Genomic DNA, 16,779 nt, shown 5'->3' with positions numbered 1-16,779 from the left:
CCCCCACTTCTGAACCCCAGGGTCTGAGAACAGGGAATGCAAACTCTGAAAACCTTCACCCTCCACCCACTCTGTTCTCTTGTTCTCTCCATTCCTGGTCCCACCCAGGGCTAATGCCAGGAAAAGGGGCCAGAGAGTGCCTAGACAATCAAGTCGTCGAAGATAATCTGGCCTTCACCCTGACAGAAACAGGGACAGTGACATGATGGGAAGCTGCCAAAAGTTCAACCCATTAACAGCATGTAATACATTAACCAGCTCCCCAGAGCAGCAGCTGCCCTCCCACAGCAGAACAGATGTGGCCTGGGTCTTGCTTTCCTTGTACTGGTTCTTGTTCCAGGTCAAGTTATTGGCACATCTAGATCAAATTATTGCTGTTTGATGGAGTCTTTCCTGGTTTCATCATGTGAAAATCCACATAATGTGCTGTGATGCACAATGCTGTCTCACGAGGGAAATTTCTTTCTGACCACTGTCTTTACTGTCTTTACCTTGGTCCGAAGCAGGAGGATCAATAGCTCTGCTAATTATTACCCTTGCAAGTGACAGTAGAATATCTTTCTTACTCATAGTCCTAACTCCAAATAATGGAGATCTATGTTATAGGATATAAAGCATAATTTTCAGATTAAAAAGGGTGCAGGATAAAATTATTATCTGCCTGTCCTTCTCCTCTCCTACTATCATCATCAGAATTTTGGCAAGCTCAGGAACTTTGGAGTTAAGAAATGCAAGTGCAATGAGATAACCAACCTTCACTACAGACCTCATTGTGCCCTGCAGTGACCTGCACGGGAAAGGAGAGGATAATAGTGCATGTCCAGTTTCCTTGGGAAAGACAAAAGACAGCTCAGGCTTGTGTTCTGCCTTCTCCACCTGATGTCTAAAGGTTGCTCTGCCTGCCCAAAAGAAATGTAATCCAGGAGGATCTGCCCCACCTGCAGAGAAAGAGTCCTTGGGGTGGGCAAAGCCTCTTTGAAGATGACACTTTACATTGAAGAGGGTGCGAGCTGGCCCGATTGAACACAAACCTTACAGGAAAGAGGTGCAGATCTGCACACAGCAGAGGAAGCAAGGGCTGCCCTTTCTGGCAAATATCCAAACAGCTCACACCACTGACAAGTCAGCTCCCAATCATTAGGACCTTGGCAAAAAATGTGCTGTGTAGCCAAAAATTGAAAAGAAATATTTTCAGTCCATTGAACAGGGCAAGAATTTAAAGGCTTAAGAACCCCAGTAGGTATCAATGAACATGCACAGATATTGAACTGAATTTTAAAATCTGCCCTCAAACTGCTTGGCCTCCATCCCATTCCCAATAGCAACTTAGGCCCCAGCAGCCTCATTTCAAGGGTCTCTGCATGGCCCATGTGATTCAGCTTGTAGGTGGTGGTGGCACAGACGAGGCACTGGCAACGAGTTTTCCCTCTCTCTCCTGCCATTTCCACCTGCTGTGAGTACAACTGAGAAGGCCGACAGGCTTCCTAGAACTTTTGGGCTAGATTTTAAGTGGTTAACACTAAGCTCCTCAGGAAAACTCCTGCAAGGAGGAGAGTATGTTTTAAGTATTACCTTTCCCAGATTTCTCTCGGTGAATGTCAAGTGATCTGTCATTTGGTATAGCTCAAAGAACAGGTGCCCCAGCTGTGCAACAAGAAGTTAACTAGAAGTTATTTAGTCCATCTTTTCACTTAAAGCAGGACTGCTGCCAATGCTGTCAGTCATGACTTTGTCAAATCAGATCTTGAAAACTTCCAAGGATGGAGAACCTACCATTTCTCCAGTGATCTGTTCCAGTGTTGCACTAATCTCTGGAGAAGATGCCTTTCCTCATGTCCAATCTGAACTCCCCATGCTGCAGCTGCAGCCATTGCCCCATGTTGTGTCTTCTGCCCCTACTGAGAAAGGTCATGTTCCAACATCCTTATAAGTGCCTTTCAAGTATTTGTAGGCAGCTCTTTAATCACTCCAACCTCCTCTTGGTCAGACTAAACAAGCCCAGCTCCCCCTGTCACTCCCCGTGGGTCATGTGCTCCATACTCTGACCAGTTTGTTAGTCCTCCATTGGGCCAGCTCCAGTTTCTCCATGTTCCCCTTGAACGGTGGGGTCAGCAGACAAGGCACAGTCCAAGTGCAGCCTCAGAAATGCCATGGAGAATGAGGACTGTAACTTCCCTTGATCTGCTAGCCATATTCCTCCAGTAGTCATTCATTGCTGCTTAGAAAGTTCATCCAAAAAGAACTTACTTCCAACAAAATTAGTATATATCGATCAGATATATTAGCATGCTCTAGAAGAAGATTAAAAGCTCTGCCAAATACATTTATTCAACTGCTTTTCATGGAAATGGATATATTTGCTTCAAATCCCTTTAGTATTGTAAAAACTTGAACCCAGAAAGGCACCACATACATTGTTGAAAGTAAAATCCACAGCTGAATATCCTTTCCCTTTAAATAACAGTCAACTTTTGAGTCAACCTAATGTATTTATTTATCTTATATTTCCTGAACATCAACTTTTGGATGAGATTGAGAAGAACTAAAAATAAAAATAGTCTAGTATGCACTGCACTGTAAAATCCTAGGGGAGGCAAAACTGTTGCACAAGTCACAAGGTAAACTAGCAAGCTCAGAGACGTGCTCACCTCACCTACACGTATCATGATAACATCACAAGCTGTTCTTCACTGGGGTTCTCTAGTAAAGTAACAGCTAGGTTTTCTTCTGTAGATGTTACCACCATTTTGACAAAGCAGGAAAAGTCTCCAGCATTATTTCATAGGGCCTGGCAACCTTCTAGGAGTCAGGGACAACATCTTCCTTTGAGAGTTGAATGGGCTCTGGCACAGACAAAATGACTCACCCAAAGTAACCCAGACAATCTGAGATGAAAACTCAAAGTTTTTAGCTCCTAGTACACTGCTTAAAATAAATACTGTGGTTTTCTCACAGTTTCCCCAGGTCCGACGGTTGCAGGCATGGCTATTGCAAAGCAGACCTGCCCTTGCGGGGGACATTCCCACCACAACCCCTTCAGCTCAGTGAACTCTGCATGAGGCTCAGCAGACATCCACTTTCTGTATTTTGTCTTCATCTGCCCTGATACCTTCATGTATTACATCCTCTATGAATGTCAAGCCCCACATACCAGGGATACGCAATTGAAGGCATTCTGTAAATGGCAGGGTGAGGAATCTGCTGTTGCGTTGCAGCTGGATTCCTCAAAACTGCATTAAGTTGTTTCTTTCAACCAGGTGATGCAAGGAGAATTTCAGTTATTCGAAAAGAAAATTGCTGGGGGGAAACAGCAATTTTCTTTTTGGAGACAAGATCTTGTTTCTGTTTTCTCTGTGATTTCACAGTTGTTTGTAGTGCTTATTTACATGTGGCACAGCAGCATCAATCCCAATAACAATCACTTCCAACTTATTTGTAATCCTCCTCATGAATCCTTGATCTAGCAGAGGAAACCTCCAGTGCTTGGGACAATTAGTTTCTCCCTAGATCTTCCCCACCATGCATCATGCTCTTTAGTTCTTTACTTACATTAGCTCTTAACTTCCGTCTCTCCTCCACGCTTGCCTCCTCAACCTCCTCTCTCCAGACCTGCCCTTCTTCCCCACCTACCTCCTTCTACCCCAAGTGCCTTCCTTGTCCTTACCTTTAGCAGGTCTCTCACAGAATAACAGAGTGGTTGAGTTTGGCAGGGACCTCTCAAGGTCATCTGGGTCCAAGCCTCCTACTCAAGCAGGGCCACCTACAACCGGTTGCCCAGGACCACCTCCAGACAGCTTCTGAATACCTCCAAGGATGGAGACCCCCACAACCTCTCTGGGGAACCTGCACTAGTGCTCAGTTACCCTCTGTCCTAGTTTTGGCTGGGATAGAGTTAATTTTCTTCCTAGTTGCTGCTACAGTGCTGTGTTTTGGATTTAGTAAGAGAATAATGTTGATAACACACAGATGGTTTTAGTTGTTGCTAAGTAGTGTTTATAAGTCAAGGATTTTTCAGCTTCTCATGCGCTGCCAGCAAAAAGGCTGGAGGGGCACAAGAATCTGGGAGGGGACACAGCCAGGACAGCTGACTCAAACTGGCCAAAGGAATATTCCAGTAAAAAAGTTGTTTCCTGATGTTCAGAGAGAACCTCCTGTGTTCCAGTTTGTGCCCATTGCCTCTGGTCCCGTCACTGGGCACCACTGAACAGAGCCTGGTTCTGTCCTCTTTGTACCCTCTCTTCAGGTGCATTATATATCTATTAATCTATTATAAATACATATTAATCTATACATACATATTAATGTATATATAATACACATACATTAATAAGCTCTCCCCTCAGCCTTCTCTTCTCTAGAAGCTGTCCAGGTGTCTCAGCCTCTCCTCACAGGAGAGATGCTCCAGTCCTGTCATCATCTTTATGGCCTTTCATTGGACTCTCCAGTGTGTCCCTGTCTCTTTTGGACTGAGAAGCCCAGAAGTGGACATAGTACTGCAGTGTGTGGCCTCCACAGTGCTGAGCAGAGGGAAAGGATCACCTCCCTTGTCCAGCTGGCTAGATACCATTCACTTCCTTTGTAGTAAGGGCATATCGCTGGCTGATGTTCAACTTGGTGTTCACCAGGTCCTTTTCTGCAAAGCTTCTTTCCGGCTGGGTCACCCCCAGCATATATTGGTGTATGGGCTGTTCCTCCCCAGCTTCAGGACTTTGACCTTCTCCTTGTTGAACTTGATGAGGTTCCTGTCAGCCCACTTCTCTAGCCTGTCTCTCCCAGAACAAACACACACCTTGGAACATCTATCACTAACCTGCTGCTTGCCAAGGCTTGTGGCTTCCTATCTGGGACATCCCCACGGAAACACTCCTGTGCACTGTGGGCACAGCGAGGTGGGTGTTCAGAGCAGGCCACAGCTCCTGCGTGTGCTTCAGACACAGTTGATAGAGGCCCAGCAGTGTACACCCGCTAGTACACAGCGGATGTGCTGGACACGTACAGGCAAACTCTCAGACCATAGCAGCAGACACTTTGCATCAGCACCACCCATCACCAGGCAGTCCTGTCAGAGTTGCTGCTCTGACTGCATCGGACTGTAAACTGCAATTCCGGACCAAGGATAAATTGATAATAGCAAATTGAAATAGAATATAAATATATTAGGATAAACAGGACATTAATAAAATTTATCTTCCTTTGTTGGAATAAAATCTCTGGGTGGAAAAAGAGACTTCAGGTCAGTGGAAGTGCAACCTACTGTCCCACCCTTAAAGTTCACTGTGTTTCACAGAATCACAGAATCATCTAGGTTGGAAAGGACCTTGAAGATCATCTAGTCCAACCATTAACCTGGCACTGACAATTCCCAACTACACCATATCCCTCTGTTTATACGCTTTTCACACTCTTAGCCTGTCTCTGCTCTATTTGAACTAAAAGCTCCTTGTAGTAATGATTTGTCCACTTCTTCCTCTCTCTGAAACTGCAAAGATGGAGGCAGAAACACATTTTTGGTTGATTCAACAATGCACAATTAACCATATTCCTTTGCCTCTGGAAGTCCAGCCTCTTGACTAGTTTGGCTGAAGCTGTCCTGTAAAGCATGGCATGCAGATGGTTCCTTCCAACAGAGAGAAGCATTGACATGGGTACACACTTTTGGTCCAGTGCAGTACTGGAGGTTTCTTTTCACTGATGGATTTACAGAAGTTGTAGTCTCATTTCCCCCTCTTCTCTCTCATTCATAGCCCTGGAATGCAAAAGAAGAGGCTGCTACCGGGAGAAGTCTGTTCAGCAGGCTTCATTTTCCTGATCCTGCTGACACCAGACAATGGAAATGCAGGAAATGGAAATGAAATCTGATGCTCAGGAATGGAGGAAAATGGCCAACTCACCCTCAGAGATTTGAAGACCCAGCAATCTGTTGTGACTAATTTTCTGTTTGCCCTTATAGTAACAAATCAGGCAAAGAGACTAGGCCAGAGAATCTAACTCAGGTCTCATCTGGTCACAGACAGCATTAATCCAACACATGTGGACTGAGCAGATCTACTGCTGAGGATAACTCACCCTTACGGGCAACAAGCTTGTCCCTGCAAAACACCTTTGTGAGGGTGTGGAAAAGGCAAGTCCTTGGTCTTGTGTAGAGCTTTGGTTTGCAGGACAGTGACTACTTGTACAACTGACGAGATGGCTATTAAATGAAAATGCACATAGGATTTATCTGTGAGATTTCTCACAGATCCATGGAGCACAAAATTCACAGCTGGAGGCCTGAAAGTGATCTTTCATCAGGACAACACAATGTTGCATCGGGCTGTTGGAGAGGACTCTGCAAGAGACATGAAACAAAAGTGAGACTGAAATAAAATGCTGAGATTGTCTCCTGGAGGCAAAAAAGAAAAAAATATCTGATTTTGAAGGGTGGGGCCAGAGGAAGGGAAAGAACTCAACCTCTCCATGAAAACAGCAGTGCTGAGAGTTTCATCAAAACATGATTGCCTCCAAGGAGTTTGTAAGAACAGAAAGCTGGGTTTAAAAGAAACTAAGCCAAGTGCTTAGAGTACTGACCTACTGACAGTGAGATCTTGGGCGAGTTTCCTTGCTGGAGAAGTGTTAGAGGCTAACTCTCTGTCTTAACTGTCATAAAAAGGAAAGGGCCAGGCAAAGTCACTGTTTTCCCTCATGAAGAATGCCAAGCTTTGTCCAAGTAAAGACTGAACCAAAATTAAGGTTCTGAATTGGGTTGGCACCAGTGAAGCATCAAAGGGCTGGGTCCTCACACCCAGTGACACCAGCTCTTGGCAGAACAACTGCAAGGTGCACCATGTGCTTTTCTGGATGAGTCACTGTGTGGGCAGCACAGGTAAATAATCCTTGGTCTGAGCAGATCTGGAGGGAAGCAGAGAGTGAGATACTAACATTAGCCCTCCTTTTCATAGGTACATGCCTTTACAAGGTGCAGGGAAGTAAAAAGCAGACCCTTCTGAGTTCAGTGCCATACAGTGTAGGTGACAGTAAGAAGAAAACCTGCCCAGGAAGAAAGCTCCTGAGATCTGATGCAGGAACTCTGGGTGTTGCAGAACACCCGGCATTCTGAATTAGCACTGTTGTTTTTAAAACAGGATGAAACTCACTTAGTGCCATCGAATATAGAGCCATCTTCCCAAATCCATCCAGAGCCTGTGCTGTTCCTCAATCCAATCCAGAAATATCCTGATTGAATACTCTTGAACAGGTCCTAGAAATGGTGACAAATTACAAAGTGACTAATGAATGTCAACCAGAAAATGGAGGTAAGGATAAGTAAAGAGAACAGAGAGCAAGATAATCCTCTGGACTGACTGTTCCTTAAGAGTCTGACAATACTCCTTCTCAGCATCTTCTAATCAGGAAGATCAGCCCTGCAGATCATGCCTGAAATAACAACTATGTGTACACTCACAAGGAAAGAACGTGCTTTCAAGGGTCCTGGGAAGATTCTTCAAAGGATATTCCTCAGAGCAATGCACCCCACTCTACTGGAGTTTCCTACACAGAGCTTTATGTAGGAATGTATGCTATTAGTATTAATATCAATGTTCTACCATACAGCTAGCCAGAAAGCTAATACAAAGTATTAACAATTAAAGGTAAAATCAGGCCAGGGCAGGAAGCAAAGGCACTGACAGATCTGTGTAAAGAGCCCAGGACCAAAGCTCATTAAATTTTATACAAACTTTCCTCCTACGTGTTTTCAATGTTCATTTCCTCTTGCCTAACCTTTAACTCCTGTTTACTGTTAAAAAGTGAAGCCTGCACAGAAACTCAGCCCTGAAGTAAATTCCTCCCCCCTGCCCCTTCCCCCCACCCCCCCCCCCCCAAAAAAAAAAAAAAAAAAAAAAAATTTGTCTTGTCCATATTTGCAATAAAACCAAACAACAGAAACCTTTCAGTGGTACAGCTGGGCTCCATCCTTGCCGTTAACAAAGCTGGCTTAGTAAAGTGGTGGGAATAGCAGCTCGAGGAATGCTTGAGTGTTGCTGGTGGTTTGGAGGTGACTGTGCTTCCCTGGCAAAGGGAGGTTGAACAATCACAGCCTTTGCAGCACAGGGCATGGGTAGCTAGGAAAGTTTTGCTTACGTGGGGAAGTCTGAGCAGGGATAATGGGTAACACTTTAGTAGCAGAAACAGTAGTAAGAAAGCACATGGAACAGGGAGGCTTTCTTCACGCAGAGAAATGGGTAATTTGGGGAAGATGGGTATTTCCTGAGGAATCAGGATTTGCCTAAGCAAGTGTGACAGCCTGGTACATACTCCCAGTCGAGAAGAGGCTTGGCTTTGTAAGCCCCCACAGAACATCATACAATGCAACTTCTGTCCAGGGACTGGAAGCTGTCCACATTCATTGGACCTGAGCTAATAAGCCCTGGCTTGTGTAAAACCAGATCAAGTACTTCTGCTCTATTTAGGCAGACATGCCTCACCTCCTTAGTGATCAGCTCTACCCATTTCTTTAGTGGTCATACATGCCCCTGCACCAGTGAGCACCTGCTGGAAAACAAGCAGAGGAATAGATGGTTTCTGATTTCACCAGCACAACTGAGGGTTTTTGGCAGAGAGAGGATGTGAGTGAGCATTGAAAACAGAGAAAGAAATCCCCGTGCATGAACACAGGGAGTGGCAAGGGTCACTGTGCAGGAGGAGCTGGAGCAGTTGCAGGGAGGGGAGGCACCGCTTTTGCAAAGGAAGCATTTCTGGAGAGTGGGGACATAATGGTTTTCAGGCAACGAGTACAGTGACTGCACAGTGCTGCAGTCTTTTCCTGTAATCATTCACATCAACCTTCCTGGGGATAGGAGGGGAGGCGGAGAGGGGCAGAGAAGGCGGCTGTCTCCTAACATCCTTCATAGGATGATTCTGAGTAGCTGACAGTGACCCCCACCTTCTCCCCTTTGCTTCTTTCCCTCCTGGGAACTTCTGTGTGTACTGAAATTGGAAGTGCACTGTAACATCACAGTCATAAATCTTTCCTCTTCTTTAAAGTCAAAATATTGACAGAGCGACAGCACTGCTTGGATGTCAATCACTGAGGTGTCTGCAAGGAAGTGGAAGATCCTCAAAGCACATGAAAACCATTTACCGTGTCCCAGGTATCGCTGATCATCAGGAGATGAGCTCCCTGTGCCCAGCAGGATTCCTGGCTGGAATACCAGTCCTTCCTCTCCTTGGAGAAGGAGTAGCAGCTCCCTCTGTAGGCCACCCACTGCTCAGGGCAGCGTGTGTGGGAGTCACCTGTAAAGGAATCAAAATACCTGCTTTTCTCTACCATTAACCAACAGAAAGACACTTGTCAGCAAGGAGCTGCTGAAAATCAACACTTCTGGATAGTTGCAATGGAGAAAACACAAGTCGGGATAAGCATCTAAAAACAACAATGCATGAACACTGAACTTCATATCCTCTGTGCAATTTCCAAATTCATGCAAGAGTCACATACACTCTGATGCTGGTGCCACACACACCCCTCTCCCCCAAGGTTTCCTCTGAACTACTCGGATACCTAAGAACCAAAACAGCAGATGACACTCTGGGTGTGCAAAAAGTAAGGGAAAAAATTACATCATTCTGTGGGTACGGTGTGATCATCTCACACATCAAGTGAATGGACTTCAAGCACAAAACAGTAAGTTCTCCTACATGGTTTAGCACCTTCTGCATGCAAGAAAAAGTGTTACAGACATTGCATATTTGTTCTACAGTTTACCACTGTCGTTACAGCAGACAAGTCTACAAAAAACTTTCAATAATATGTTTCACTGTTCTTTGCCACAGAATCTGAAATGGGTTGCCTGGAGTCTGCACAAGAAATATATTCTACAGAATATTCTGGATGGGCAGTGGGTACTCAAGGCTGGTAGAAACCTAGAACAGCTTCTGCTTTAACCTCATATAATGGAGTTCAGGATCTGAGCTCCTGTGTTTAGATGAGTCTCCGGTCCTTTGCTGTTCATTGTTCACCCTCAGCACCCTTTTGTGATCTTACTCATCTCCCAAATCAAAGCAGCCTTTAGGGAGATGTCCAGTATTCCCTTCAAAGGCTGGGGCAGGACTGCTATGTAGAGATCTACTCATGTACAGCAGCACAACGTGGTAACCACCAGGCTACACCTTGCTTTCCTGTTGTTATCTCCTGGACCTGTGTTTGATCCAAGAGGCATTCACTTTTCATAAGCCATTTGAAATCTCAGCACTAAAATCTCCTCTCTTCCAGGCCAAGGAGAGGATGACACTTACTGCCACGGAAGAGCTCCGGGGGGGGGTGGTGGTGGGTGGTTTTCTTGCTTTATTAATCTCACTCTGACAGCTGCACAGACAACAGGACTTTCTAAGAAGCACTAAATGTGCAGCTAATGATGTTGAGGAACCCAGGATTTCCCTGTGCTTTTCCCTTAAGCTTATGTACCACATCCTGCTCTTGTGGTGCTCCAGAGTCTTTTATGCAAATCCGGCAGCAAAGTCCCCAGTGAAGCTCATAAATTCTGACATGCTCCTCTCTCTTGGTCATGTCACAAGACCCAAACAAACAGATCTGTACTCCAAAAAAAGGCTAAGAGTCTAAGGAGTAAGATGGAAGAAGGGGAAGGGCAGCTTTAACCAAAGACACTACCACAGCAAGCACATGGAAAACTTGGTAGAAGAAGAGCTGTGAGCAAGAGGATACAAAATACACAGGGGAGACGGAGGGACCTGTTCTCTGCTCAAGTAAAATTACAGTCAAATTATGTTAAATAACTAACTGCATCAAGAACTAACGGTAACAGCATCCCCACAGACCAGGCAAATGCTACAAAATGCATAGAGTTGGACACAGAGAGGACTGCCAGACAAGGATGGTGACAGCACTCATGAATTCAGCAAAAAAACAAAACCGGAGCAACTGTGAGGGAAGCACGGTTATGACAGGTGTCAATTAATCAAATTAAATTATGCAAATGCCATGTCAGGGTATGATACTGAGACTGAATGCTTAGACACCATCAACAAGCACCTTGTGGAGTGGAGAGCCAGGAAACACAGAAAACAAAGCATGTCGTGACTGCCCTGAGCTGTGCTCAGGCCACCCCGTGCCCTGTGGCTCCATCCAGCAGCTTCTCTGCTGCAGTGAACACAAACTCACTGAGATTCAACGGAGACAAAAACCACCAACACCATCACCAAAAAGCACTGTTGTGTAATAATTTCAAAATGGGAAACTACAGGAAAGTGAAGAAGTTTGTCAGAGAGAAATTTAAAGGGATGGCTAAGAGAATAAAATATTTGTAAGCAGTAGGGGGGACTTTTTTTAGGAGCTCTTGGTGGAGGCTGAAAACAAATGCACGTCATGTAACAAGAATATTGTGGGAAGGACAAAGAAAGACAGCGCTAAAACAGAAGGGGAAGGGACTTCACCTGAAAACAAGAATGCATCCTTTAAGCATTGGAAGCTTTGCCCAAATACAGAAAGTAGACCAGATCAATAAATTCATAAAAATTCATTTATTTTTATCTTAGAGCAGTTTGCAGGCTCAGCAGTTTTAAGACCAGTTTCTGGTTTATAGCAATATATTTAGACCTGCGGTTTTGCCTAAAAGAAGTTTCTAAGGTAACAAATGAAAGCATGAGGGAGCTTTGCTGTAAGCATCATTCTTCCAGTAGAAAGATCTTCCCTAAGGTAAAGGTTTTGTTGTGTCTCCTGAAGCCTGAAGGATCTTCTAGCTGTCCCACTTGTAGTTAAAAAATCGCGACATTTATTTATCTTATTAATCATTATTAAAGAACAAAACCCCATCTCTTTTCAATTACAAAATATGGAAAGACTTTTCAGTTACACCCTCCTCCTCAGCTTCAGGCAAGAGGACAATGGGCGAACTGAAGGACTTGTACTGGGTAGCTGGTCTCTCTGCCTGCTCTCGGTTCCTCTTGTAAAGTCGCTTTTGCAGCTCTGGTGGTGTGGGTCTTGCATTCAGATTAAACCTCAGGAGAATGGAGTCAGCCCGAGGTTAAAGGTGACGCTTCTTCACTTCGGATTACAGCTGAAAACTAAGTAAAAGGAGATAAATATCAATTGAAACATAATTCTTTGTTTTGAGACCACTTTTCTGAGGATTTGCACTTCTGTTTTCCTTCCTCTCTTGCCTCCCAAAGAAGCTACCTCCTGCATCGACCGGATCACTGTTCCTGATTTTAGGATAACTACTTCCAGGGCAAGGCAACTGGGATGACAGTCAGTGAAATGGTTAATCCTTAAATGTCAGCACCGGCACCCAAGCTGGTGCCTCCTGGCAATGAATAGAGCAGTTCACCCACTATTGTTTCAAACCAATTGCAGAAAAAAGGAACTGACTCGACTCAGCATCAAAACAAAATCCCAGGACACCTCCACAACCAGAGCAGTGGGAGAGTTCATTTTAGTTCTTAAAAATGAAAAATTATGCCATTAGATAATTTTGGGAGGAGAAAAGAAAGTGTGAAAGTCATATTGAAGTATTCAAGGTGAATTTAAGCCTCACTTGAACGGCAGTCCAGGAAAGTGGAATAAAGAATCTCATAAATTTGGATTTTTACCCCTTGCAAAGGCGAGTCCCTGCAGTTCCCCCTTTTTAAAAGAGATTCAGGTGCTTGTGTTTGATCCTCAGCCCCTGGACTACACGTGAAGCTCTTGTAGAAGAGGATGGGAGAAGTACCTGAGATGAGTTCGAAACAGAGGAGGGAAATTTCAATGGAGCATCAGAAATATTTCCATGTAGTTGTCTGAGGAACTGTGGAAGTCTCCCCAAGGGAAGAGAGAAGCAGACTGGTGGACATTTAACGTAAATATCCAATGTTGTAATTTTCTAGTATACAAAACACCCTGTTAGGTCTCTCAGTGCTCTGGAGAAATGACTGATACACTGCATTCATCTGCAAGCAACGTGACCCAATATTTTACGTTTAGGAGTCCAGGCTCAGTTCAAAAACTGAAAGCTGTTAGCATTTTGTAATTCGAGTCTTCTAGGACAATCTGAAGAATGTCATTGCACCGTCCCAAATGGTTTCCCTCAGCTCCTGCCTACGTCAGTATGGGAGCAGCATGACTACCTAGGGCTGGGGAGGAGGTTTTGAGAAACGAGGATCCTGTCCTTGGCTACGGCACCAACCTGGTTATTGCTGTTACTACAAGCATGTCACACAGGCTAATGCTGTCTTAAGTGACTGCTGGAATGACATTTTGTGGCTTATCTAAAGCTGTCTGGAAGCCAGAGGACAGCCAGGGCATCTCTACGTTGCCGAGTCGTCCATGAGAGCCAAAATCAGCTGGTTTGACCAGGGGACTGACCTCTACCCCTGTGATATACCTGTGATACTGCGTCACGACTTAGTAGCAAGGGTGTGCATTTGAAAACACTGATGAAATACCTGAGAGCACATCTCTCAAAAGCGATGGAGGCAGGGACAAAGTTGAAAAGGAAGGTACTTAATCTGTGCTCCTTAGAGACTCCTTGCATGCAGAAGAGAGCTAGGAAATAATAAAATAATATGCACAGAACGTGTGTTCAAAGACCAGCTCCCTTATTTTAGGTCCTCTGACTTCAGCTCAAAAAGATGAGGGTATATAAAGGAATTTGGAGAGGAGGAATATTAAAAAGAAAACTGCAAACATCTCAATTGGGTAATCTCCACCTCCAACAGGGTGGGAGTGAACGCAAATGGCAAGGAATGAAAGGATGTCCCCATGTTTTCTGGTGTAACAGAAAACATAATTTCTGATGAAAATAAATGTAAAAGCAAGACGGTGGCCTTCAAGCAGATGTGCTGTGATTACCAGATAGGAACTGGGGGTTTCTGTACTGGCTTTGTTTCCATAGTGCAGCAAGTGACCAGGCAGCAGTAACAACCACAGATATATGCAGTTATTCTGATCAGGGCATAGAAATCTCGTATCCCACAAAGCCCCCTTTGCTGTAATAGCTCTGAAAAAAGGTCAACCGTTAGTGTTGCAGCCAATGCAACACAACTTGTCTAAAGCACAGGGGCATTTAGAGGAAAAGTAATCAGCTCATGAGAAGGAGACACTTGGAAAGAATGACCACCAATGCAAAATCTCACTCTTCTAAGGAGGTATTTCTCAACTAAGCAGTGAAAGAAATTGTTCAGTGTGACATCTGCAAGGCCTGGAAGTAAGGAAAGAGAGAATTTCAAGCAAGCTCTAAGAAATCTTCCTTATAGTAAAATGCCCTGAGGAACTGTCTCAAGGCAAAAGCTGAAAATTTATTTGCTCACTGGGAGGTACGTAAAACTAGAACAGAGAAAACACAGGAAAAAATGTATCACAAAAGAATCCTGCAGAGCCCCAGAGGGGAGAGAGACTGTATGATCGCATACACCTCCTCTGTATCTGATCTCTGATTAGCACACGCCCCTCATTTATCTGTACTCATGTCTCACCTGCCCTTCAGAGAACTATTGCTGACAATCTCTTATAGCTGACAAGCAGGCAACTTTAAAACTGCAAATCTCTTTCAGAGAAAAGGATACCTGGGTTGAATGCCCAGTAGACACAAAAGGGGTCTGACGAAGAGAGGGAAGGGAACAATGCTGGGTCTCTAACCCATCAGCTTTTATCACATTAAAATACTCATAGTAATTTTAGAACAGCTCAATGAGCTGGCACTCAGAATCAGTGGCCAGCTCAGAGTTTTTGTTAGATCCTGCTTTCTCTCAAAATAAAATCTTTTGTTGACCTACCTCATCTCGCTTCCTTACCTCTTTTTTCCCCATGCAGCTTTGGCCCTCAGTGGAGGAGTCTGAGAGAATCTGACAGAAGTATCAATTATTTCCTCACTCGCTTTGGCTGCAGAAGTTTCTGATCTGCTTCCCTCAGTGCCAAAGCAAAGAGTGCATATGACAAGATGTTTCAATCAGGCTGTTGAGTGACAGGACTCAACATGATGATCTTCAAGGTCTTTTCCAACCTAGACGATTCTGTGTGATTCTGTGGAATGGGCTGCCCAGAGAAGGGGGGGAGTCCCCATCCCTGGAGTCGGCTTGACCCAGCGCTGAGGGATCTGGTGGAGTTGAGAACAGTCAGTGTGAGGGTAATGGTTGGACTGGAGGATCTTCAAGGGCTTTTCCAACCCAGATGATTCTGTGATTCTGTGACTCCATGCCTGTGAAACAGGAAACCTGAGGCTACATTTCAGAAGACAAGAAATGTGAAGTTGCAACCTCTATCTCCAGCTGCTCAAAATAACCACATTTACAACAGAATGGAGAGCAGTGGAAGTGCAACAACTTCCGTTTCATAACCTCATGAGGGATGTCTTAAGAACAGCTGCTAGTGGAAGTGGTGATTAATCACAAAGTTTGTGGGTATTCTAACTGTTGCCAGTGTGAGAGGCTGTGATTACAGCGGCGCAGTAATTGTGAGAATGTGTGCAGCTCTGAAGAGCTCCCTCTCAGGACAGAAGCAGGTGGATAGCAAGAACACAAGATGAAAAAGGTGAATAGCAAGAGTACAAGGTGAAAAGTGGGATAAGCAATGGCTACAGCAAACTGGCAGCCCAACTGCTGTCCAAAGGGAAGTAGAGGTGGACAGCATGAGTTTGAGAAGGAAGCCTTGTGAGCTTTGGACAATTTTACTGGGAACTCTGTCTACACTCAACACCCAGCGTGAACGTGCTTGGGACACAGGCAGGCATTGAGAGCTGGCATCCCTCAACACCCTCTGAGTCAAGATCTCAACTGCATCAGTACAAAAGAGACATGGACAGACTGGAGAGAGTCTAGTAAAGGGCCACAGAGATGGTGACAGGACTGGAGCATCTGTCCTGTGAGGAAAGGCTGAGAAATCTGGGACTGTTCAGCCTGGAGAAGAGAGGTCTTGGGGAGGTTCTTATTGATGTATATAAATACCTGAAGAGGGGGTACAAGAAGAGCCAGGCTCTTTCCAGTGGAGCCCAGGACAGGACTAGAGGCAATGGGCACAAATGGAAACACAGGAATTTCCATCTGAACATCAGGAAACTCTTTTTACTGTGAGGGTGACCAAACACTGGCACAGGTTGGCCAGAGGGGCTGTGGTGTGTCTCTCTATGGAGAGTCGTCTGGACACAGTCTGTAGGTGGCCTGGCTTGGACTAATGACCTTGAGAGGTCCCTTCCAACCTTATTCTGTGACTTTGTGGTCAGCAATAACAGGAAAGGATAGTTCTCTTCTGAACTAGTGAGGACTCCCCATTGGTGAGAATGGTTCAACTTGTGCCAGGGGAGGTTTAGATTGGATATGAGGAAAAATTTGTTCACCAAAACATTGTCAAGCACTGGAACAGGTTGCCCAGGAAGTGGCTGAGTCACCATCCCTGGAGGTATTTACAAGACGTGGTGCTTAGGGGCATGGTTTTTAGTGGTGAACCTGGCAATGCTAGTTTAACAGTTGGACTCAATGATCCTAAGGGTCTTTTCCAATCTAAATGACTCTATGATTCTATGGTGGGGAATACTGATGTTCTAGCATCCTGAGAAACCTGTTAGCTACATGGTTGGCCTATTTTTTGTTTTGATACAGATTCTGATCCCTTCCATTTCATGCTCAGATTGGAGATGTTTGCCAGGCTTGGGGTGTCATCACAGGTACAGATCATTTACAAGAACTGTTTGGGCATTCTCAACAAAGGAGTTTGCCACGGTTTTCAGTTCTAGGACAGAGATGATTTCTCCCCATCCTGGTGACATGCTGTAAACTTGAGAAGTTATTGCCTGGGAGGATGTTTAGTTTGATATAGTG

At 44.8% G+C, this 16,779-nt stretch overlaps 1 protein-coding gene across 1 annotated transcript; it reads right to left on the bottom strand.

Moving 5' to 3' along the window:
* Positions 1 to 5,174: 5,174 nt before the first annotated feature.
* LOC113488801 (C-type lectin domain family 12 member B-like) lies at positions 5,175 to 16,005 on the bottom strand. The gene is made up of 7 exons (XM_026864116.1): positions 15,910 to 16,005; positions 14,761 to 14,873; positions 11,849 to 11,991; positions 10,022 to 10,102; positions 9,119 to 9,270; positions 7,134 to 7,237; positions 5,175 to 6,328 (listed from the first exon to the last, which is right to left on the bottom strand). The coding sequence occupies exons 1-7, from the start codon at positions 16,003 to 16,005 to the stop codon at positions 6,217 to 6,219; spliced, it is 801 nt and encodes a 266-aa protein (XP_026719917.1). The 3' UTR covers positions 5,175 to 6,216.
* Between the last annotated feature and the right edge of the window lie 774 nt (positions 16,006 to 16,779).

The sequence above is a fragment of the Athene cunicularia genome (genome assembly GCF_003259725.1).
Source record: "Athene cunicularia isolate RWA chromosome 1 unlocalized genomic scaffold, athCun1 chr1_part2, whole genome shotgun sequence".
In the NCBI taxonomy this organism is placed as follows: Eukaryota; Metazoa; Chordata; class Aves; order Strigiformes; family Strigidae; genus Athene; species Athene cunicularia.
Note: the sequence above shows the minus strand (reverse complement) of the source record. Positions and strands in the feature narration are given on the sequence as shown.

What these genes read in the sequence shown, in the direction of transcription:
- LOC113488801 (XM_026864116.1), bottom strand. Translation starts at nt 16,005, where the DNA reads ATGGAAATTCCTGTGTTTCCATTTGTGCCCATTGCCTCTAGTCCTGTC. An exon ending in TTCTTGTACCCCCTCTTCAG is followed by an intron (nt 14,874 to 15,909) that starts GTATTTATATAC and finishes TTTGGCACTGAG; the next exon opens with GGAAGCAGATCAGAAACTTC. An exon ending in TGCTTTGATTTGGGAGATGA is followed by an intron (nt 9,271 to 10,021) that starts GTAAGATCACAA and finishes ATTCCTTTACAG; the next exon opens with GTGACTCCCACACACGCTGC.